Source organism: Pelophylax lessonae (genome assembly GCF_965119305.1).
Source record: "Pelophylax lessonae genome assembly, chromosome: 5".
In the NCBI taxonomy this organism is placed as follows: Eukaryota; Metazoa; Chordata; class Amphibia; order Anura; family Ranidae; genus Pelophylax; species Pelophylax lessonae.
The window spans coordinates 202,914,361-202,937,911 of NC_138772.1; the positions used below are offsets into that span (position 1 = coordinate 202,914,361).

A 23,551-nucleotide genomic window follows, 5' to 3' on the forward strand; every position below is an offset into this window, starting at 1 on the left:
ATCAAGGGTTAAGTGTGTCCCTAGGGGCGTGATTCTAACTGTCAGGGGGCGTGGCTTGTTAGATCATCACAGAGACCTACGATCCTAGATAGCAGGATGACATAGCCTCTGTGATGATCTAAGGGAGAATGACAGACGGCTGTGTTGACATTAGCCGTCTGTCTTTCTCCCTCTCCTGAGGGAGATCGCGAGTGGCTGGCGGACATCGGAGCCACAGGTCACACGCGCGGGGATGGCAGGGAACGAGCGGGGGTGGGAGCGTGCTGCCGGCTAAGCGCGCTCGCCCCCTACAGGCTCGTGGGTGAGTGATGTACCGGTACGTCACTTTGCCTGTAGGGGGCTGACTGCCGCAGTATATAGTTGTGCGGGAGTCGGCAAGTGGTTAATCTATTGAGGACGCTAGTATAGTTCTGATCTGATCAAAGATATTGATCTGTTCAGACACTATACTAGTAATGGAGGTGTTTAGTTTGTGTGTGTGTCACTGGCAATCAAATGGTTAAAGCGTATTACTAAATACATCTGAGGCTGTCGTAGATTGACGCTAACTAACGTTAACGCTAACTGATGTCACCTGTGACACTAATACAGTGATCAGAAAAAAGATCTGGACACTACAATAGTGACACTGTGACAGGGCAATGAAGGGGTTAACTGGGGGTGATCAGAGGCTTAAATCTTTAATAAGGGGTTTATAGCGGGTACCCTAAACCTATCAGGGACTGCCGCTAACACTAGCTGCCTCTCACACTAACTTGCGTCACAAGTGACACTAATACAATGGTCATTAAATTATCTGTATACTGTACATAGTGACACTGTGACAGGAATAACAGGGGGGTGATCAGGGGGTGACAAATGTGCCTATGTGTACTTTTTGTCAGTGTAGTGCTTGTGTACTCATCTGATGCTCTCTTCTCTCATGCTGGAACCGAAAAGGGCTCCAGGAGAGAAGATTGCATCATTTCCTGTGCCTGTGTTTACATTACACAGGCACAGGACGTTCTGCAATTGGAGCCTTGGAGGACCAGAGGGCGATGTCATGATGTCACTTCCAGTCCAGGGTTGAAGTAAAAATATTTATTTTGCTTTTAAAGGTAAAGAAGAGAATTGGGGTCTTTTTGACCCCAGATCTCTTCATAAAGAGGACCTGTCATCCTTCTTTTTTTACAATGGATGTTTACATAATAAAAATGATGAATAAATTAATTTTAAGTGATAGTGTAAAAATACAAAAATAAAATAAGTAAAAAAAAAAAAATATGTAACATACCCCTATCCCAGAAGCGAACACATACTTAAGTCGCACACCCATATATAACAGTGTTTGCACTACACATGTGAGGTGTTAGAGCAAGAGCAATAATTCTAGCGCTAGACCTCCTCTTTAACTCTAAATAGGTAACCTGTAAATGTATTTGAAACATCACTTACTGAGATTTTTAAGTACTGTAGTTTGATGCCGTTCCAAGAGTATGTGCAATTTTAAAGCATGACATGTTAATTATCTATTTATTCTGCATAACATCATCTTTCATATTATACAAAAAAAAGTGGGTATATATTGTGTTTTTTTTTTTAATTAATTGAAATGTACCTTTTCCATTAAAATTGCGTTTAAAAAAACTGCTGCGCAAATACTGTGTGACATAAAAAATTGCAATGATCATTGGCATCTTTCCATACAAGTCTCGAACCTAATCGTCTATGCAGTTCCTCAGACAAGTTGTTATTGCTCCCAGGCAATTAAAATCATGCAAAAACTAAACAAATCTACACTCCTCATAGTGTAGAAATCACCAATGAGGAGTGTAGCAAAGCATGTGAAGTGACATCATCGTGTACAGGATATAAACCAGAAGTGCACACTGTTCTGCCGGCGTGTGACTATACTCGTATGCGCAAATCTTTTGACTGTTTATAATTGTGGTTTTATGTTCAAAACTTCTGGACCAGAAGATTTCCCCCCTTAATGACCAGGCCATTTTTTGCTATTTGGCACTGCGTTTTTTTAACGGACTATTACGCAGTCGTGCGACGCTGTACCCAGATAAAATTGATGTCCTTTTTTCCCCAGAAATAGAGCTTTGTTTTTAGTGGTATTTGATCACCTGTGCTATTTTTTTATTTTTTTTTTTGCACTAAAAACAAAAAAAGAGCGACAATTCTGAAAAAAAGATATATATATATTCACTTTCTGCTATATAACATTCCCCCCAAAAAAATTAAAAAATCAAATTTTTTTCTAAATTTTAGGCCAGTTTGTATTCTGCTACATATTTTTGTTAAAAAAAATCCAATAGGCGTATTTTGATTGGTTTGCGCAAACGTTATCGTGTTTACAAAGATTTATATAATTTTTATGTATTTTTTACTAGTAATGGCAGCGATCAGAAATTTTTAGCGGAACTGCAACATTGTGGTGGACAGATTGGACCCCTAACTGACGTTTTTGACACTTTGGGGGGGACCAGTGACATTACTACAGTAATCAGTGCTAAAAATATGCACTGTTACTGTAATAATGACACTGACAGGGAGGGGGTTAACCAGGGGCGATCAAAGGGTTACGTGTGAGCCTAGGGGGTTTTTTCTAACTGGTGGGGTAGGCTTGTAGTATCAACACAGAGTCCTGTGTTCCTGAATAGCAGGAACACAGGGGCTCTGTTGATAGCAAAGAGAACAACAGTCTCCCTTCACAGGGAGCAATCACAGGTGCCCAACAGCAATCGTGGCCACCGACCCTGCACCTCGGCTTCCCCACTGGCAAGTTAGCGCGGGCCCGTGGTTCAGCCCACAGGAGCGCTCCCGTGAACCACCGTACAGGTACGGCGATTCGCGGGAACCTGCCGCTGTGTAACTGCGGCAGCTGTTCCTGCTAGTGGTTAATAAATGGTGTTTGGTCTCACTACCAGTGACCCATAAGCCAGGGCTGTAAGAGAGGCCTTCCTCTTCACGTCAGGATTGACGACCTGGCACCTGACAAATGGTCTCTAAATCCAGATGTATTTACAGGTCTGACAGACCCCTGGGGGCAGACAGAGGTAGATGTGCTTGCCTATCAGGAAAACCAGAAGGTAGAAAGTTTTTGAGTAAATGCTCTGTTGAATAGTCGCAAGCCGGTCACAATAGCCACCTTTGACCAGGTCTAGAAGACATTCAGCTTTTAGATGAAAGAGCATTAGAAGTCTTGTTTTGATGTTCCCTCAATTGTAGAATTTTTCAGGATGGTGCAGATGTGGGATTGGCTCTTAGCACACTGAAAGTTCAGACTGCAGCACTTAGCATATCGATTTTAGATTTTTCAGAGCTATCTCAAGGATAAGACCTATTGTTCCTAAGTACTTCAAGGCATCCTTCCTCCTTTTGAACCATTGGACGAGACTTTCATCAAGTTTCTTTCCTTATAGACATTATTTTTGATTTGTATCACTTCAACTAGAAGGATCAGCCAGTTGAAAGCACTGTCTATAAGAGAACAGTTTCTTTCTGTTTTTGACGACTGTATTGTTCTCAAAACAGATCCAGGTTTTTTTACTGAAGGTGTTTTAGCCTTTCACAGATATCAAGATATTGTGTTATCCACCTTCTATAATAATTAAGAACCCGTTTACCCTGTCTAGAGGCTACTAAAAACATCAGAAGGTCGGAGGCCCTTTTTGTTCTCTTTGCAGGGACCAACAAAGGGAAAAAGGCCTCCAAGGCAACAATAGCTCATTGGATTAGACAAGCTATCTGTGAGTCCTATCGGATCGTGCGTAAAGGCCCTTTTGTTAATGCCCATTAGACTAGGGCATGGGCAACCTCATGGGCTGAGAAAGCTGGTGCCATGCAAAACAAATTTGAAAGGCTGCTACATGATCAAGATATTCCACCTTTGTTAAGCATTATCAGCTGAATTTACTGCCAGCCAAGATTAAGTGTTTGTAGAAAGGCCTTTCCACCCTAGGCTGGTAAGTTAATTCTTATCATCTCATGGGCTATCCTGGAAGACAACTGGGAGAAATCCAGAGTTAGACTTATGAGTAACTCTCTTTCCAGTAGTCTTTCAGGAGAGCCGAATTTCCAAAGCTTTCTTGTTGTTATATTTGTTCTGTGTTCTTTTTAGTTCTGTTCTCTGGTTCTCGAGTCATCTGAGTAGAGGGCCTGAAGGACCTCCAATAAACTCTTTAATGTGTTTTACTGCTCATGAGACCCAGAACCTTGGCCTCATGCACCTTGTGATGACATCACCCTGCTCAAAAAAGATGTCACTGCATCTTTCAGTCAACCAGTGTTGAGAAAGGAAGAGTGCTTTTACACCACTAGACTGGACACACTACAAAGGCAGCATCCATGAAGGCCACTGGCAATGGGTAAATACATCACAAGTGTAGACCTTCACCAGGTACCGAAAGCAGGTAACACCACAACTGCCACCTACTCCCTACCCATACACAGGGTAGAAGGGCACTGCCCCACTGAAAGACAAGCAGCCCATGAGACGACTAAACCCACAAGTTCCATAGCAACACATCTACTCCATTCAGAGGAAACACAAAAAAAAATTAGTGCCTGGAGGACCTCCTTATAACTAATGGTAACGTGTTTTTGTCCAGTGGGAGGAGCTCTGTCTCTTGGGCTGTCCTGGAACACTACTGTAAAGAGAGTTACCTGTAAGTCTAACTCTGAATTTTTTTCTGTCTGCAATAAAACACATAGAATAAGACCTGTAGGGACCTAATGCCGCTGATGGTATCCTGTCTATTTACTGGAAATTATCTGTACAAAATGGCAGGGGCATGGTCTTCCTCCTAGTGCTACCCATATTTGCTGATAATAAGTCTCGAAAATCTTGAATTTTACTTTTATGGAACCTGCGGACGCCTGGTTATTTAGGCACTGCTGTCTTTCTGTTTGCTTCCTAAAATGTATCTACAAACTGTTTCTAAAAATGAGCCAGTTAGGACTGGGTCATGTATTGATGCTGCTGCCATTTCTATAAAATGTATTTGTTATGTTTTACCATTGGGGGGCTGGACATGCTTTCATTGTCTCTGCCATTATGTTGTCTTTTGGAAGTTATCTGGAAACTTTTACTGAAATTTTAAGAGGGGGAATGGTCGTCCTCCAAATGTGGCGGCCATGGTGTGTGCTGAAATTTATCTGGAAATTAGTGGGTTACAGTGGATGTCCAGTAATTTAGAGGTGCTGCTACTGCCTGTGCCAGTCTGATCTTCCAATGGAAATTTTCTATTGTTTGCCTTTCGCCAGTTCTGTATACATTTTTCCAACTGTGGGGCCAGGACTCCACTTACTGCTTTCGACTATCATATGAATTCTGCCTAATTTTGTCTGGGAATCCTGAAAGGGCTGGTCTTCCTGATTGTAACTGTTATAGCTGAATCCTTTTACTGCCACCAGCATCTGTCATGGTTCGGTAGCAGCTGGGGCTTCACACGCTTTCTTGCTGCTACAGCAAACAGAACTTCCTGTAGTAAATGTCACAAGCCAACAGCTTTCAGATGGAAACGTGCTCTACAACCACTGGATCACTTCCAGGGACCGCTGAGCTTACGCCCTCTTCCCCCCACCATGTTTCCCAGGCTCTGGTATTCCACCTGCAGACCATGGACCCACACTCTTTAAGAAACACTCAAAACTTAGTTCAAGTCACCCATACATTTGTGTTTTTTTTTTTTTTTCCATTTAAAAGGCTAGCTAATATCACTCAATTTATGTGTGATAAATCACATACATTGCTTTAATATCTCTATGTATTCTATGTTTTATACAAAAATATTCTGTTTCAGTTTTTACTTCATCCATTTGTATACAGCTCTAACAATAAGCTACTTACTAGCCACCTGTAATGTAAGATTTGTTTCTTATTTTGAAATATCACATTTAAATAGCAGTTAGAAAAATAATGAAGTAAAATTGTTCAAGATGTTTAATTACAAGAAACACTAAACCACATATGTTAGAATCCTTGGTTAAATGGAATTCTAAATAAACTATTCAACAGACAGTATAGCAGCAGGCAGTTTTCTGGGGAAGGCTGATGTGAGATGTCCAGATGTGTTTTTGTATAGTATTGTGGGAAAAGGGTGAGCTGTAAAATACTGTATAAGTCTATATTGCAATGTTGTTCACCTTGTCGAATTGTGAAACGTGCAGCATCTCAGAAAGACAGAGGTGAAGATTCTTGAAACCTGGGTGCAGTTTTGGGCACCCACAGGTTCTGGCAGCAAGTTGCTTCCACAGAAATGGGCCTAAAAACAAAGGAACAGGAGGAGTCCCAGTGTCCAGAAAAAAACACTGACGATACAGAACTACAAGTCCCAGCCATCAGTGTCCAGAAAGCAGCACACACCCGATACCGAACTATCAGTCTCAGCAGTTCTAAACATCTTCTAGTGTGACCTACAGACATGAGTTCCTAAATGTCCAAAACTCTAAATACTCTGACACTTGTCTATCAGCATGGGTATGTTAAATAGTATTATAAATTCAGCCCCAAATTACTGGTGCCGAGGTGTCTCACATTATTGTGGTACAGGATACAAGAACGTCTGTGCTATCTGCTGGGAGGCTCTTAATATTAGACCCCCTGTGGGGGCACAGGAACTCGCAGATCAATCATACAGATATACTGGCTTTTTTTTACACATTACCTGTGGATTAAAGGTCTAATTTTAATAAAATCTAATATATATGAGCTGCATTGCAGGCTGATACCTTCATATTCGTATATTGGACACTGGCAAAGCTTTGCTGGACATGTCTATAGGCATACCCCTATAACCCTATCTGTCTCTGTGCGACCTCAGTTTTTGCTAGTGTCCCATTAGTGATGGACCTCTTCTCCCTTACAGAGAAATCATTTGCTTCACTAGTTTTATATTTTACTTCAGATTCTTCAATCAACGCCTTATTGTCCTATAATTCAGCAATAGAAGCAGTGCATCTGGATCAGTGTAACCTTGGAAAAAACCTTTTGAGCCATAGCCGGACCCCACGCTTTAGGGTTGGTCTGTAATGTTGCTTTGTGCACTGTATCCTGCTTGGGTGCTCACCCTGGCAGGCACTTAATACAACGTGTTAGTAGTTAGTCGCAGGTTTCTATACAGTTCCATGGCCATGGTCCAACCCTATGGAACGCGTGCTCTGAAGACTGTGACTGGCAAAACCTGGACCCTGTTTAGTGACCATTGACCTGGACAAGTTTATTCTTTAAAGTAGCGGCTTTCTATAGGGGCACTCGCCAAAGAGGAGGATCAGGGCCACTCTGTGCAAAACCATTGCACAGAGCAGGTAAGTATGGCATGTTTGTAATTTTATTAAAAAAATGATAGCTTTACAATCACTTTAAAACTATCAGGAAATCAGGAATTGTGTTTGAAAAAAAAAATTAATTTGTAAAGTGTTTAAACTTTTTAAACTCCGCTGTAACGGATCCCCAATACTCCGGCTTAGTATATCCGTTGTAAGTGTTCCAAATCCCATGTGATATAGTTATTATAGCTCTCGGTTCCCCAAACATCAGTTGAGACTTGATGAAGGGTAAAATGAATCTCTTTAATCCAGGCTCAATGTCCCATTTTATACAATACAGAGACACAGTAAACACGCCCGTGACAATCCCATAAACATGCCAGGTCAGGTGAGTCTGATTACATTATCATATGCAGATGAAATTGTATACACAAACATAATTACCTGAGCTAATTACCTAGCACTGCAACAAGGATCACACAAAGTACATTACACATTATCCTAAGTATAAAAACGAAACCCCTTATTAAACAGACAATAGCAGAAGACCCCAATAGCAACGGTCTACAATAGTCTATAAAGCAAAGCTCATACAATGTTCTATTATTCTAATACAGTGGAATTAATGTATCATATATTTCTTGAGGGATATTGTGGATAAATATTACTGTCCGATTTGAAGTAATCAAAACCATATTCTCAGGGTCCATTAAGTAGTTGTCCATCATTTTCTCAGTCACCCTGTGCCCCTAGCATACACCTCACAAAGAGTAGTGTTCCCTTAAAAGCCAGGGTCAGTAGGCAGGAGGCTAGCCCCCACACTCCTCCAGAAGCCCGAGGCGAATGTCCAGGCAAAGGGGCGTTCGTTACATCCACTAATTAAGTAGGTCATCTCAGGTGGATGACCAGGTGTAAGATCACACCACAAGTCACACTTTTGCCACCACTTCAGCCCAGAGCCCTTTAAAAGGTACTCCGGAACTTCCTACTGCACTCTTTGCCTCAAGGATTTTGCTACAGGGCGGTTAACACTCCGGTTGCAGCATACTCCCCTACTGTTCCGCCTACCCCATTTCTGCACCCTACTTCGTAAGGTATACATCATAGGGGAATAATCTTACTCATAACAGTAGCAGGAAACCAGGCACAAGGGATCCATGGCATAAGTTCAGGCAAACACTTACTGCAAAACACTGCAAAACACTCAGACATCTCAGGATGACAGGGCAGTGTACCAAGGCAGATTTTTCTGCAACTGTGTCAGACTTTCTTGGACAACAAACCGCTTTATTAGGTCCATCAATGTCCAGATCACAAAAGTACCAAGCTGCTTTTTCAGTGAAAGGAAAGTGTAATCCCTCCTCCAGCGCAGACATAGGGGGGAATGAACAGGACATAAAGGCAGATCTAGAGGAGGTCAACGAGGATTTATCACCAACCTGTCATACACCTGATATTATGGTTTCAGGCAATATGCTTGCAAGTGTATATATCCCCACCTCTGTTGTGTGCAATAGCCTCGGTATTGTCACACTCGATTCTCCTCTGTATCGTTATGCTCCCTTGCATACTAAGAAACCTGCTAAACCATAGACATCCCTCATTAATGAACAAATGAAATGGGTTATTTATGATGATTGGGTTAACCTGGATATGATTTACTAGGTGGTGTGTTGAGTACATTTAACCACTTGCCGACCGCCGCACGACTATATACTGTGGCAGTCAGCCCCCTACAGGCAAACCGACGTACCGGTACGTCGCTCGCTCCCGCCGCTCTAGGGCGCGCTCCCGGGCACCCCCGGCACCGCTGATGATCTGATTGGGTTCAGAACCGATCAGTCATCAGGTCCAGGCAAATGATTTTTGGTCTGGACCTGTTGATCGGTCCTGCCCAATCAGATACTGATCTGTGCCTGTGAAATGTAAACACAGGCACAGAAAAGACCCACTCTCCCCTCCCATGATCCTTTTTGGATTCATCGAGAGGAGAGAGCACATCTAAACTGTGAGTACTGCACCAGCACACCCACACACACTTAGATAGGCACATTTAACCCCCGATCGCCCCCCAGTTAACCCCTACATCCTCTGTCACAACACACACTGTATACTGTATATAGCAGTTTCCTATATACCTGTGACTTGTGACCAGGTTTAGCACTTGTAGCCCTTCCTTTTACACTTAGGATACCCGCCACCCCCCAATAAAGAGTTAACCCCCTGATCCACCCCTGATCACCCCCAGTTAACCTCTTCCCCCCAGTCACATTGCACACTCATAAACAGGCAATATAGTGTTTTACTGTATTTTGCATTAGTGTGATTGTAACTTGAGTTAGCGCTAGTGAGTTAGTTTCTGTCCCAAGGAGGTTTAGGGTCCTCGCCACCCCCCAATAAAGATTTAACCCCCCTGATCCCCCCTGATCACCCCTACACCCCCTGTCATAACACACACTGTATACAGTATATAACATTTTACTATATACCGGTATAAGTGTGACTTGTGACCAGGTTTAGCGCTTGCGGCCCTTCCTTTTATACTTAGGATACCCGCCACCCCCCCCAATAAAGATGTAATTCCCTGATCCACCCCTGATCACCCCTAGTTAACCCCTTCCCCCCTGTCACATTGCACACGAATAAACAGGTAATATAGTGTTTTACTGTATTTTGTATTAGTGTGATTGTGACTTGAGTTAGTGCTAGCGAGTTAGTTTCTGTCCCAAGGAGGTTTAGGGTCCCCGCCACCCCCCCAATAAAGATTTAACCTCCTGATCCCCCCTGTTTACCCCTACACCCCCTGTCACAACACACAATGCATACAGTATATAGCAGTTGCCTATATACCTGTATCAGTGTGACTTGTGACCAGGTTTAGTGCTTGCGGCCATTCATTTTAGGGTTAGGATACCCGCCACCCCCCCAATAAAGATTTAACCCCCTGATCCCCCCCTGATAACCCCCAGTTAACCCCTCCCCCCCTGTCACATTGCACACTATACACAGGTAATATAGTGGTTTACTGTATTTTTGTATTAGTGTGATTGTGATTTGAGTTAGCGCTAGCAAATTATTTTCTGTCCCAAGTAGGTTTAGGGTCTCCGCCACCCCGACAATAAAGATTTAACCCCTTGACCCCCCCTGATCACCCCCAGTTAACCCCTTCATTGTCCTGTCACAGTGTCACTTTCATAGTGTACAGTTTTTTTTCCTGATCATTATTATTAATGACACAGGTGACATTAGCTAGTGTTAGCGTCAATCTAAGATAGCGCAGATCCCCGGCGCATAGTTAGAAATAACCCCTTGATTACCACATACACACACACACACACATACACTTCCATTACTAGTATAGTGTTTGAACAGATCAATATCTATACTAGCGTCCCCATAGTTTAGAGTTCCCAAAACGCAGTGTTTGCACGATCAGCACTGATTCCTGCCAGCACCTGTGTTTAACCCCTCTGCCCAGCCCACCCCACCCCACCCAGGCAAGTGTAGTAATCAATAGATTACTGTCACTTACAAAAAAACACAACACACAAAACCACTGTGTTAGCAGAGTCAGGCCTGATCCCTGCTAGCATTAGCATTTTTTTTTGGTAGCGGTTGAAATAGTCCTTGACAACCAGGTGCTTTTTTACCTGTGAGTCACACTACCGGTAAATTTAGTTACTAAAATGACCAAACTTTGGTACAGTAGTGAAGAGGCTTACAGTATACTGACCATGTCAGATGAGAGCGATGGGGAAGCCTCACTGGCAGAATCAGGGTCAGTATACAAACCTGAAGAGAGCAGCGGCTCCCTGACAGACAGCTCTGACGATGGATGGGTCCCTGTTATAACCAGGCGTGCCCGACCCCATTCTGAAGTTGCTGAGGTGCAGAGATCGCATCGTGCTCATATGGAGCAGATTGTCGGTACTAGTGCCGCTCATCCTTCTGGTGGCCTGGCGAGTGCCAGCGGCCTAGTACACCCTGGACCTAGTACAACCAGCACTGCAATAACACTTGGTGACGTGGCGAGTCCCATAAGTGCAGTTGAAGCTGGTGCGGTGGCTAGCACAAGTAGTGGCCCGGAGCCACCGCGTATTCGAAGACAGGCCCGTAGAGCCCATAGTGCCCTCCCTGATGCGCTGGCATATCCCAATTGGCAACCCACTGATACTACAGCGCCAGTACTTCCCGCATTCACTGCCCAACCTGGAATCCACGTGGAAACAGCTGGTTTTACGCCCCTGAATTTTTATGAGCTGTTCTTCACAGAAGATCTTTTCAGATCTATTGTGGATCAATCAAATTTATATGCACAACAATTCATCGCCGCCAACCCAAATCCGCCCCTTGCCAGACAATTCGCCTGGAAACCTATAACGGTTCCCGATTTTAAAAACGTCCTGGGCCTTTCCCTCAACATTGGCATAACCAAAAAGTGTGAATTGCGGCTATATTGGTCCACTAGCCTAATTCACCATATGCGCGTGTACTCTGCCTCCATGTCCAGGGCGAGATACGAGCAAATTCTGCGATTTATGCACTTCAACGACAATGAAATCTGTCGTCCTCGGGAGACCATGAATATGATCAGCTCAACAAAATTCGGCCCCTCGTAGACCACTTCAATCAGCGGTTTGCAGCCTTGTTTAGCCCCCAACAAGTTGTCTGCGTTGACGAGTCCCTGATTACGTTTACTGGCCGCCTTGCTATGAAACAGTACCTCCCCAGCAAGCGTGCCAGATACGGGGTCAAGCTGTATAAGCTCTGTGACAGGGCCACAGGCTATACAGTTCGTTTCTGGGTCTACGAGGGAAGAGGTAGCACTGTGCAGCCCCCCAACTGCCCAGACTACATAGGGAGCAGCAGCAAGATAGTTTGGGACTTGGTGTCACCCTTATCCAGAAAGGGGTACCATTTGTACGTGGACAACTTTTACACAAGCGTCCCACTATTTATTTACCTTCTTGAATTACAAATTGGCGCATGTGGCACCGTGCGACCTAATCGCCGGGGCTTCCCCCAACGGCTTGTAAATTCCCGTCTTAGTCGGGGGGAGAGAGCCTGCTTGAAAATGGACAAATCGCTTGCAGTGAAGTGGAGGCATACACGGGATGTTTTCGTTCTGTCCTCTCTTCACGCAGACACGACGATCCAAATTACTACGGCAACTGGTGTTATAGAGAAACCCCTCTGTGTCCACGACTACAACCTTAATATGGGAGGGGTGGACCTTAACGACCAGCTTTTGGCGCCGTATATTGTGTTGCCCATAAAGCCAGACGCTGGTACGAAAAAGTGTCTGTTTATTTATTCCAATTGGCTATGCTGAACGCCTTTGTCCTATACAGGGCGTCAGGACGAACCGGATCCTTCCAAGAATTCCAGGAAGAGATCATCAACGCCTACCTGTACCCAGGGGATGTTCCTGCCCAACTTCCCCTTCCAGATGCAGTGAGCCGGCTGCATGAGAGGCATTTTCCGAATGTCCTCCTGAGTACCCCTACCCAAAGACGCCCCCAAAGAAGATGTTGTGTCTGTAGCAGGCGCGGATGTAGGCATGACACCTGTTATTACTGTCCCGAATGTCCTGACCAAACTGGTCTCTGCATCGGGGACTGTTTCCGACGCTACCACACAATAGTGGAGTATTAGTAGGGTACAGCATGACATAGTGTAGAGCTATCGACATTTTGAGAGACCCTAAGCTGGAAAATTGCAGTTCACAAAAAAAAGTGAAAAAAAAAATACAAAAAAAATTTAAATTATAAAAGCCAAAAACAGTTGTCGTGTCAGTTATTTTTATGTTCTTCTACTCTTCCTACTGTACTTTTACTGTACTTTGTTTTTCATTCTTTTGTTAACCTGTTTCTCTTGCAGGTACCCGTCGGCTGCCACACTGATTTTATATATTCTGACACAAACAGTGTTTGCGCTCAGCATATATGGATACCTCCAATGGCAGCGCTGTGGTAGGTTGATTTCACCACTGCAGTTAAAATACCTTTAAGTATACGTGGAATATTGTCATGCATACCCACCATTAAATCAGTGGGTTTGGTTGTTGGGCAGTTAATGGTGTGTATACTACACAATATTACTGTGGTGATTTCTGTTAGGTTCTCTTTTTTTCGCTCAGCCCACAGGCTGCATGAAAAAAAAAAAACCTACACTATATGCCAAACAAGGACCAGCAATGTACTGGTACGTTGCTGGACTTTGAATGGTTATACCAGGATGATGCCTGCAGATTTAGGCATCATCTTGGTATTGTTTTTTACAGCCAGCGTTCGGCTTACATGTAAAAGCAATCCTAGCAGATAATTGGCTGCTAGACTGCTTCCGCCGCCTTCCGTGGTTTTTCTCGGGCTCTCCTGTCCCACCGGTTAACCCGAGAGTGCAGCCGGTGGTTCAATTATCTAACCATAGAGCTGATTGGAGATGATAATGGCTCCAATCATCTCTATGGCCTAAGATACCGGAAGCTACAAGCATTTCATGACTTCTGTTTTGCCAGAAATTAACAGCGCCATTGGAAAATTGGGAAAGCATCTTATCACACCAATTTTGGTGTGGTCAGATGCGTTAAGGTCAGAGGAGAAATCTAGAGTCTAAAAGACCCCAATTTTTTTTAAAAAAAGAGTACCTGTCACTACAGATTGCTATCATAGGAGATAAATTTACTGTGATAACAATAAAAATGATTTAAAAAAAAAAAATGAAAGGAAAGGTGTCAAAATAACATAAAAAAAAAAAATCAAGCCCCCCCCCTCCCCTGTCCCCCCGTGCTTGTGCGCAAAGGCGCACACAAGCGTTGGTCTAGTGTCTATATGTAAACCGCAAGTGTAGCATGCATGTGAGGTATCGCCGCAAACGCCAGGTCGAGGGTTGTAATTCTTGCAGTAGACCTCCTCTGTAAGTCTAAAGTGGTAACCTGTAAAGACTTTTAAAGGCTTTAAAAATGTACGTAGTTTGTTGCCGCTGCACAGGCATGTGCAATTTGTAAAGCATGTATCTATGTACTCGGCATAAGATCATCTTTTAAATTTTACCAAACAATTTGGAATTTCATAGTGTATTTGTGCATTCAATTTTAAAAAAAAATTATTTTTTTCGCAGAAATTGCGTTTGGAAAATCTGTGTGCAAATACCGTGTGACAAAAAAAATTACAACATCCACCATTTTGTTCTGTAGGGCCTCTGCTTTGAAGAAATATATAATGTTTGGGGGTTCAAAGTAATTTTCTAGTAAAAAAAAATATATTTTTTCATGTAAACAAAAAGTCACTGAAAAGGCTTGGTTTTCAAGTGGTTAGAAGAGTGGGTGATGTGTGGCTAAGATTGAGCATAAAATGCCGGGACAGTTCAAACACCCCCCAAATGACCCCTTTTTGAAAAGTAGACACCCAAAGCTGTTTGCTGAGAGGCATATTGAGTCCATGGAGTAATTTATATTTTGCCCTAAGTTTTGGGAAGGTGACAAATTGTTTTTTACAGAAAGTTGTCACTAAATGATATATTGCTCAGGCATGCCATGGGTATATGTGAAAAAACACCCCAAAATACATTCTGCTGCTTCTCCTGAGTACAGGGATACCACGTGTGAGACTTTTTTGGAGCCTAGCTGTGTACGGGACCCCGAAAACCATTCCCCACCTTCAGGTTTTCTAATGGCGTAAATTGCTTATTTACTACCTGTCACAGTTTCAGAGGCCCTGAAATTTCAAGATAGCACAAACCCCCCCCCCCCAAATGACTCCATTTTGCAAAGTAGACACTCTAAGCTATTTGCTGAGAGGCATGGTGAGTCCATGGAATATTTTATATTTTGCCACAAGTTTCAGGAAAATTATTATTTCTTTTTTTTTTGTTGTTTTTTTACACAAAGTTGTCACTAAATGATATATTGCTCACACATGCCATGGGTATATGTGAAATGACACCCCAAAATACATTCTGCTGCTTCTCCTGAGTCCAGGGATACCCCATGTGTGAGACTTTTTGGCAGTCTAGCTGCATACAGGACCCCGAAAACCAATCCCCACCTTCAGGCTTTCTAAGGGCGTAAATTGTTGTTTTCACTCCTTACTACCTATCACACTTTTGAAGGCCATGAAATGCCAAGATGGCACAAAACCCCCCCAAATGACCCCATTTTGCAAAGTAGACACTCCAAGCTATTTGCTGAGAGGCATGGTGAGTATTTTGCAGCTCTCATTTTTTTTGGAAAATGAAGAAAAAACAGGAAAATGCATTTTTTTTCCTTTTTAATTTCCAAAACTTTGTGACAAAAAGTGAGATCTGCAAAACACTCAACATGCCTCTCTGCAAATAGCTTAGGGTGTCTTCTTTCTGAAAAGGGGTCATTTGGGGGGGGGGGGGGGTTTGTGCTGTCTTGGCATTTCATGGCCTCCGAAACTGTGATAGGTAGTCAGGAGTGAAATCAACAATTTACGCCCTTGGAAAGCCTGAAAGTGGTGATTGGTTTCGGGGTCCTGTACTCGGCTAGACTGCAAAAAAGTCTCACACATGGGGTATCTCTGTACTCAGGAGAAGCAGCAGGATGTATTTTGGGTGTCATTTCACATATACTCATGGCATGTGTGAGCAATATATCATTTATTGACAACTTTGTGTAAAAAAACAAAAAGACAAAAAAAATAATATATTTCCCGGAAGTTGTGGCAAAATATAAAACATTCCATAGACTCACCATGCCTCTCAACAAATAGCTTGGGGTGTCTACTTTCCAAAATGGGGTCATTGAGGGGGGGGGGGGGGTTGTGCTATCTTGAAATTTTAGGGCCTCCGAAACTGTGACAGGTAGTGCGGATGTGAAATGCACAATTTACGTTATTAGAAAACCTGAAAGTGGTGATTGGTTTTCGGGGTCCCGTACACAGCTAGGCTCCCAGAAAGTCTCACACATGTGGTATCCGTGTACTCAGGAGAAGCAGCAGAATGTATTTTGGGGTTTCATTCCACATATACCCATGGCATGTGTGAGCAATTTATCTTTTAGTGACAACTTTGTGTTAAAAACAATAAAAATAAAAAAAAATAATGTAATTTTCCCGAAACTTGCGGCAAAATTTGGGGGGGTGTTTGTGCTATCTTGAAATTTCAGGGCCTCCGAAACTGTAATGGGTAGTGAGGAGAAAATCAAAAATTTACGTCATTAGAAAACCTGAAGATGGTGATTGATTTTTGGGGTCCCGTACACAGCTAGGCTCCCAGAAAATTCTCACACATGGGGTATCCCCATACTCAGGAGAAGCAGCAGAATGTCATGTGTGAATCATTTATCTTTTAGTGACAACTTTGTGTTAAAAAAAAAATTAACAAACAAAATTGTAATTTTCCCAAAACTTATGGCAAAATATAAAATATTCCATGGACTCACTATGCCTCTCAGCAAACAGCTTTGGGTGTCTACTTTCCAAAATGGGGTCATTTGGGGGGGGGGGTTGTGATATCTTGACTTTTTAGGGCCTCCTAAACTGTTATAGGTAGTAGGAAAATGCAATGAAAAATGTACGCCCTTTGAAATTCTGATGGTGGTGATTGGTCTTCGGGGTCCTGTACACAGCTAGGCTCCCAAAAAGTCTCACATATGTGGTATCCCTGTACTCAGGAGAAGCAGCAGAATATATTGTGGGGTGTAATTACACATATACCCATGTGTGAGCAATATATCATTTCAATGACAACTTTGTGTAAAAAAAAAAAAAAAAATTTTTAGTCATTAGTCAAACACCTGTGACAAAAAAATGAAATATTCAATGAGCTCAACATGCCTCTCAGGACGTTCCTTAGGATGTCTACTTTCCAAAAAGTGGTAATTCGTGGGGGGGGGGGGGGTTGTACTGCCCTGCCATTTTAGGACTTCATGAAATGAGATAGGCAGTCAGAAATTAAGGCTGCGTAAATTCCAGTATTTACACCATAGTTTGTAGACGCTATAACTTTTGCGCAAACCAATAAAAATACGCTCATTGAGATTTTTTTTGTCAAAGACATGTAGTTAAATACATTTTGGCCAAAATATACCGCATAAATTGAGTATATTGTGTATTTTTTAAAAGACAAAGTTGAAAATGTAATTTTTTTCTCAAAATTTTCGCTCTTTATTTATTGATATCGCAAAAAATAAAAAGCGCAGAGGTGATCAAATGCCACCAAAAGAAAGCTCTGTTTGTGGGAAAAAAAGGATGTAAATTTAGTTTGGGTACAGCATTAAATGACCGTGCAATTGTCAGTTAAAGTCACGCAGTGCTAAGTTGAAAAAAGGGCTCTGGTCTTTGAGCAGCCAAATCCTCCAAGGGCTTAAGTGGTTAAAATACTCACCCACTTTAGCCCTGGAGGATCCACCGATACTGTGCTGAGATCCTGCCAGCTTCTGCCACTGTTTGGTTCTGTGCCGCATGTTTTTTATTAAGCCATCAACAAGCCCACAGGCTAAACTCTCCTGACGACGCAGCACTGGGCACACCTCCCTCCACTTTTGCGAATGGAGGGCTATGCCTCCTGCGATATGTAATGTGCTATCCCAGGAGGCATAGGAAGCGCTGTGCATATTGTTTCTGTGAGTGACATGCACAAGGAGGCTGGGCTGCACCTTTTTATCACACAAAAAAGGTAAATAAACACAAAAAAAAATCACGTGGAGGAGGGGTGGGGAGGAGGGAAGTAGCTACAGAGGGTGAAGATCCGCTTTAAACAAGCTTCTTACTGTACCTATTGAACATATTTCTTGATTTAAATATTCTACTGGCAGAAAATTTGAGGCACTTTTTAAAGGATAAGTTTACCTTTTCAAAAATAATAAATGTGCATATTTTTTCAGGTAAAAAAAAAATATGCATCTATTGTTTTCTTTTACACTGCAGCCTCTAAAGCATTGCACCTGCGATGCCAGTATCCTGCAGACTCTCAGCTGTCTGCCAGTACCTCCCGTAATGAGCAGACAGTTACTGAACTGCAGGAAGAAATATTGAACTGTGAGAGCGCTCACCAGTGACCTCACAGTTCATTGCGAACTATAAGCCATCTGTTCATTGAGGACTATAAGCCATCTGCTGCTGCAGAAGACGGTACTTGTAGTTCATTTATTCACATAAAAGTAAAAAGTATTGATTTTTTTTCAGAATTGACGCTCTTTTTTTGCTTATAGCACAAAAAAAAAAATCGCACAGGAGATCAAATACCACCAAAAGAAAGCCCTATATGTGGGGAAAAAAAGGACTTCAATTTTATTCCGGTACAGCGTCACACGACCATGCAATTGTCCGTTAAAATAACACAGTGCCAAATCACAAAAAATGGCCTGGTCATTAAAGGAGTAAAACCTTCCGGTCCTTAAGTGGTTAATAAAGACATAGTCCTCTGCTCCTTGTGCCCTGCTGCTAAGCCCCCCAAAGAAATTGCTGTACAAAGTCTTGACCTTGTCAGAGCTATCAGAGTTTATCCAAAAGCCACAGCTTCTATAAGAAAGGTTGACTCTCTTTGTCTTGTCATTAGAGCCTCAAAATGGAACTCTTGCTTCAAAATCCACTATTGCAAGCTGGATAAGACATTCCATCTCAAGAGTTTACACATTAAAGGAGAAGACACCTCTAGCAGTCTTACATGCACACTTTCCGAGATCAATGAGTGTTACCTTGGCATTCCAGCATCATGCCTCTGTTGCCCAGCTTTGTAAGGTTGCCACCTGGTTTTCAATTCTTACCTTCTCCAAGTTCTACCAGGTGGACCTTCAAGCTTCAGTGGATGCAGCTTTTGGCCGCATGGTTTTTGCAGCAGCACTCTGAGTTGGGTCTGTTGACCCTCATTATTGTTGGGTCTGTTATCACAGTTCTGCTTGCCTTGTTATTGCCTACCCTTATTATTCATTGCTTGGGTACCTCCCGGGGTCTGTGGATATCCAGCATGTGTCCTGTCAGGAATTTTAACTTAACTGTAGGACTCCTTTACACTTGTTTTAAAACAAGGCACTTGCCATGCTTTTTAAAGCACTCAACGCAAATCAAAGCTCCTGTCACTAAATAAAATGGTTAGTTTACAGTCCTGTTCACATGTGTTCGCTTTGCTTCAAAAATTATACAACATGTTGCTTTTTTGGTGCTTCAAAGCATCTTCAAAGCCTCCATAGATGTTAATGACAAAGCTCGCTTGAAGTACCTGCAGCTTTTAAGAGGCTTTTATTCAGCTTTAGCTTCACTTTGTTTTGGCGGTATTGCAGGTATAAGATAACACAAACACACAGGTCAACTGCCAAGCTTCATTAAAACTCCAAAAAAAGCATCATTGAAGCACCACTGAAGCATCACAGAACCATCGCAGAAACATCAAAAACACATCAAAAAAGCATTTTGAAGCAGTAAGCACTTAAATAGGTGTTGAGGTCGAAGTACATGTAAATGAGCCCTAAATGCTATATCTTGGAGTACAGTACAAGACACAACCCACTCTCCCCTGTGTTCCTCTGTTGCCCATGGTTACTCATGTTGCATTGCTTCATAACAAAACGGAGGTCTTATGAAGTTCCTTAGGGTTATACATGAATGTCCAGTAAGCCTTTTCCAACAGGTTTATAGGCGCTATAGAGCATTCTGTGTGCAGAATCTGACTTTGAGTCAGCCTTTCTTGATAATGATACATTGAATAAGCTCCCATTGTTAGACCTATTAGCATGGTTCAAATGAACACAGCCTGATTGGCTCAAAGGGACTGATCTGTTAGGAGTAAACAAGGGGCTGCTTCTCTACTTATGCCTCGTTTCCAATGAGCGGAACGGTTTGGGTCGGTACAGTTTGGAAGAGTTAGAATGGTCTGGTCTATTCAGGTGAGTGTTTCCACTGCAAGTCGGGCCACCAGGGACCATGCGGAGTTTACACCAAATTAGGTGTTTGTTTTGCTCTTTCATTTGACGTGAGCATTGAAGTTTTCCTGTCCGCCAATCAGTAGAATCTATTGTGTGACGCCAGTAGCTCCACCCTAACCGTACCGTTCCATTTCCTATGGCCCTACATCTGAAACAGGACCAGGAATGGAGCGGTTTGGTTCGGTTGTATGGGCCACTTTCACAATGGAAACACTTAAATTAGCGTACCGTACCGAACTGACCCGAACCGATCCGCTCAGTGGAAACGAGGCATAAGATGGCCACTTTTATGTAGAAACACAGTACAGTGTGTGACATGCTAGGACATTCTTGGAGAAAAGACTATCTGCAAGAAGCTTGGGCACGACAAGAAGACAAGAAGTTTTTGAGCACAACTTCCACAGTTTGAGTCCTATTTAACCCTTTCACTGCCCCTGAAATAAAAATTATGTCAATGGCACTACTGACATGTAAACAGACTTTATTTATATTTTAATATTGTGCTATCGATTTTCTTGTAGAATTTACAGTATTATAATTTCCCCCACCAAGTGTCCCAAGCTCACCTGGGTTCCCAAAACCATCATAGCGGGTGTCAGCATAGAGAGCAGGGAGAAATCAATGCACATATGTTCCCCTATGGTGAATAATATTGTCAGCTTTGATTACTTCCAGGTTCAGTGCTGCCATTCCTCAGCCTCTGTGGCCAGGAAAATAGCTAATTGAGCATAATATGTGCTTGATTAGCTTCAAATGAGAGCAATAAAAAAACTGCACTAATATTGTGCGGAAAAAAAAATTGCAACTGCCGCATTTTTATCCTTTGGACTCTGCTTTCAGAAAATATGTAATGTTTGGGGGGTTTTAAGTCATCTGCAGACCTAAAAGGGGCATTTAACCTGCAAAAAAAATAGTTATGGCAGCAAAGGCTTATATAAATAACACTCAAAGCTAATGGAATGCTGCCAGGAAAACTTTACAACCAGTGGATTCATGCAGGTAAAAAATGCTTTAGATGGGTACCCTATTATGTTTTGTCTTTGATAAACTCTCTGTGTGTATAGAGATAGTATACAGCCTTCCTTCCAAAAATATCTTTCTATTCATTTGCCAAGTACTTTTTAAATTTTTTTTTTAGAAGCAGCACACTTTTTTCAGATTTTTTTATTTAATCATTTTTTATTTAGAAACCCTGGAACTTTTAATAGCTTTATAGAATAGCTTTATAAAAGATTCTATAAAACAAACCATAATACTTATATTTTTATGCTATTCTATGTACATAACTGGCATTATGATGTTATTTTTTCAAGGTGGCTTGCTTGACTCATGTAGCTGCCAACTTTCTTAATGGTGGAGTAGAAGCAAAACGTTGGGGAACTGCTCATGGAAGTATTGTGCCGTACCAGGTAAGATTTTAATGCAAAGCGTTGTGCTGTGAATAAATTCAAGTAAGTAAATAATGTAATTATTGTATGAGGTCTTGTTGCACAAATAGGCACATTTATGATGACACTTAAGATGTGATTTGAAAAAAACTGGAGAAGTTACTGATTATAAGATGCAGCTACTCATATACTACAGAGTGACGAGGTTCTGGTTTGAGTCAGACATGGTTTTAAGCCACACCCAACCTGTAGTTTGCAATGTGGCCGTTCATCATCCTGAATTATTACAAACAGACAAGCAGGTACCTTTTTTGAAGTTACGGCCAATTATACAACAACCCCCAACAAGCTGGCACACGCATCATGCACTACAACTATGCCATAAGCCAGTGGAGGACTATATCTCTGAATTCTTCAAGCAGAATGCAAGCCTGGAGTGATGAAGCCCTGCAATGCCATTTCTCAAAGGTGTAATGGACAGGGTGGGTTTTCCCAGTTTTCTTAAAGATCAGCTTTACCAATCTCTTTAGTTGGACTGCAGGCTGCAAGAACAACAATCAGAATAGTCTTTGAATGTCTGTCTAGCTTGACAGTAACTACTGTTCTACCTGTATCCTACCAATCACCTGTCCCATTAGAGGTAGAGCTTATACAGATTGGATTTCTTCGCTCTCTTCCCACAGAGGGGAAACTTTGTTCCTGCCAGTCCAACTTGTGATTTTACTGTGGAGAGACTGGCCATTACATATGGACTTGCCTAGTGGGACTGAGTAAATCAGTAAGCAGGTAAATCTTCCCTGTTGCCTGAGTGTGCTTCAAGGAATAATTCCACTCGTGTTGTTTTAGCTATTTCCTTGCAGGTCTTCAAAATAATTATCCTAATTCAAGTCATCATTGATTCTAACAGTTTCAGTTGCTTAATGGATATTTATTTTGTCAAGCTACATGGCATCCCTTTGTGGCTTGTTCCCTCTATCTTTTGACAACGGGCATCAAAAATTCTTTCTACTGGACATAATTCTATTTTCATTGTTTCCTGTTGTTATTTTTGGTATCCCCTAACTCTTAGCACACAATCCTCACATAGAATGGGACACAGGAAAAATTATTTTCATACCTTAATTGCCAGCAGTCCTGCTATCCCTCTGCCACAAGAACGTCCCAATTTCTGTGCCTTCATTCCAAATCTATTGTAGTTTGTTCCATTATCTTATCATAATCTTTTGGACATTTGTGATAAGAAGACTGACACTTTACTACCCACCACCCACTGTCCAAATGGTTGCCCAGCCAAACGCTTACCTGGGGCAGAAATACATGGGTGAATGGTTCCTCTTTCAGTTGTATGAGTTGAAAGCACTTCAACAATACATTTTAGATTAGAAAAAAGTTTCAACCACTGTCTACATCAGCTGCTGATACCATCTTGGACATTCACAATTCCAAATCTATTGCAGTTTGTTCCCCCGTCTTATCATAACCTTTTGGACATTTTTAATAAGAAGACTGACTCTCTACTACCCACCCACTGTCCAAATGATTGCCCAGCCAAACTTTTACCTGAGGTGTATATGTATATACAGTGGGTACGGAAAGTATTCAGACCCCCTTAAATTTTTCACTCTTTGTTATATTGCAGCCATTTGCTAAAATCATTTAGGTTCATTCTTCTTCCTCATGAATGTACACATAGCACCCCATACTGACAGAAAAACACAGAATTGTTGACATTGTTGCAGATTTATTAAAAAAGAAAAACTGAAATATCACATGGTCCTAAGTATTCAGACCCTTTGCTGTGACACTCATATATTTAACTCAGGTGCTTTCCATTTCTTCTGATCATCCTTGAGATGGTTCTACACCTTCATTTGAGTCCAGCTGTGTTTGATTATACTGATTGGACTTGATTAGGAAAGCCACACACCTGTCTATATAAGACCTTCCAGATCACAATGCATGTCAGAGCAAATGAGAATCATGAGGTCAAAGGAACTGCCTGAAGAGCTCAGAGACAGAATTG

General features: G+C 42.1%; 1 protein-coding gene across 1 annotated transcript in view; it reads left to right on the forward strand.

The window, feature by feature from the left end:
- SUGCT (succinyl-CoA:glutarate-CoA transferase) overlaps positions 1–23,551 on the forward strand; it is a 1,523,809-nt gene that overhangs the window by 290,012 nt on the left and 1,210,246 nt on the right. The window contains exon 9 of the mRNA XM_082259511.1: positions 21,454–21,549. Within this exon, the coding sequence (XP_082115637.1) occupies positions 21,454–21,549 (96 nt within the window). The remainder of the gene's footprint in view (positions 1–21,453; positions 21,550–23,551) is intronic.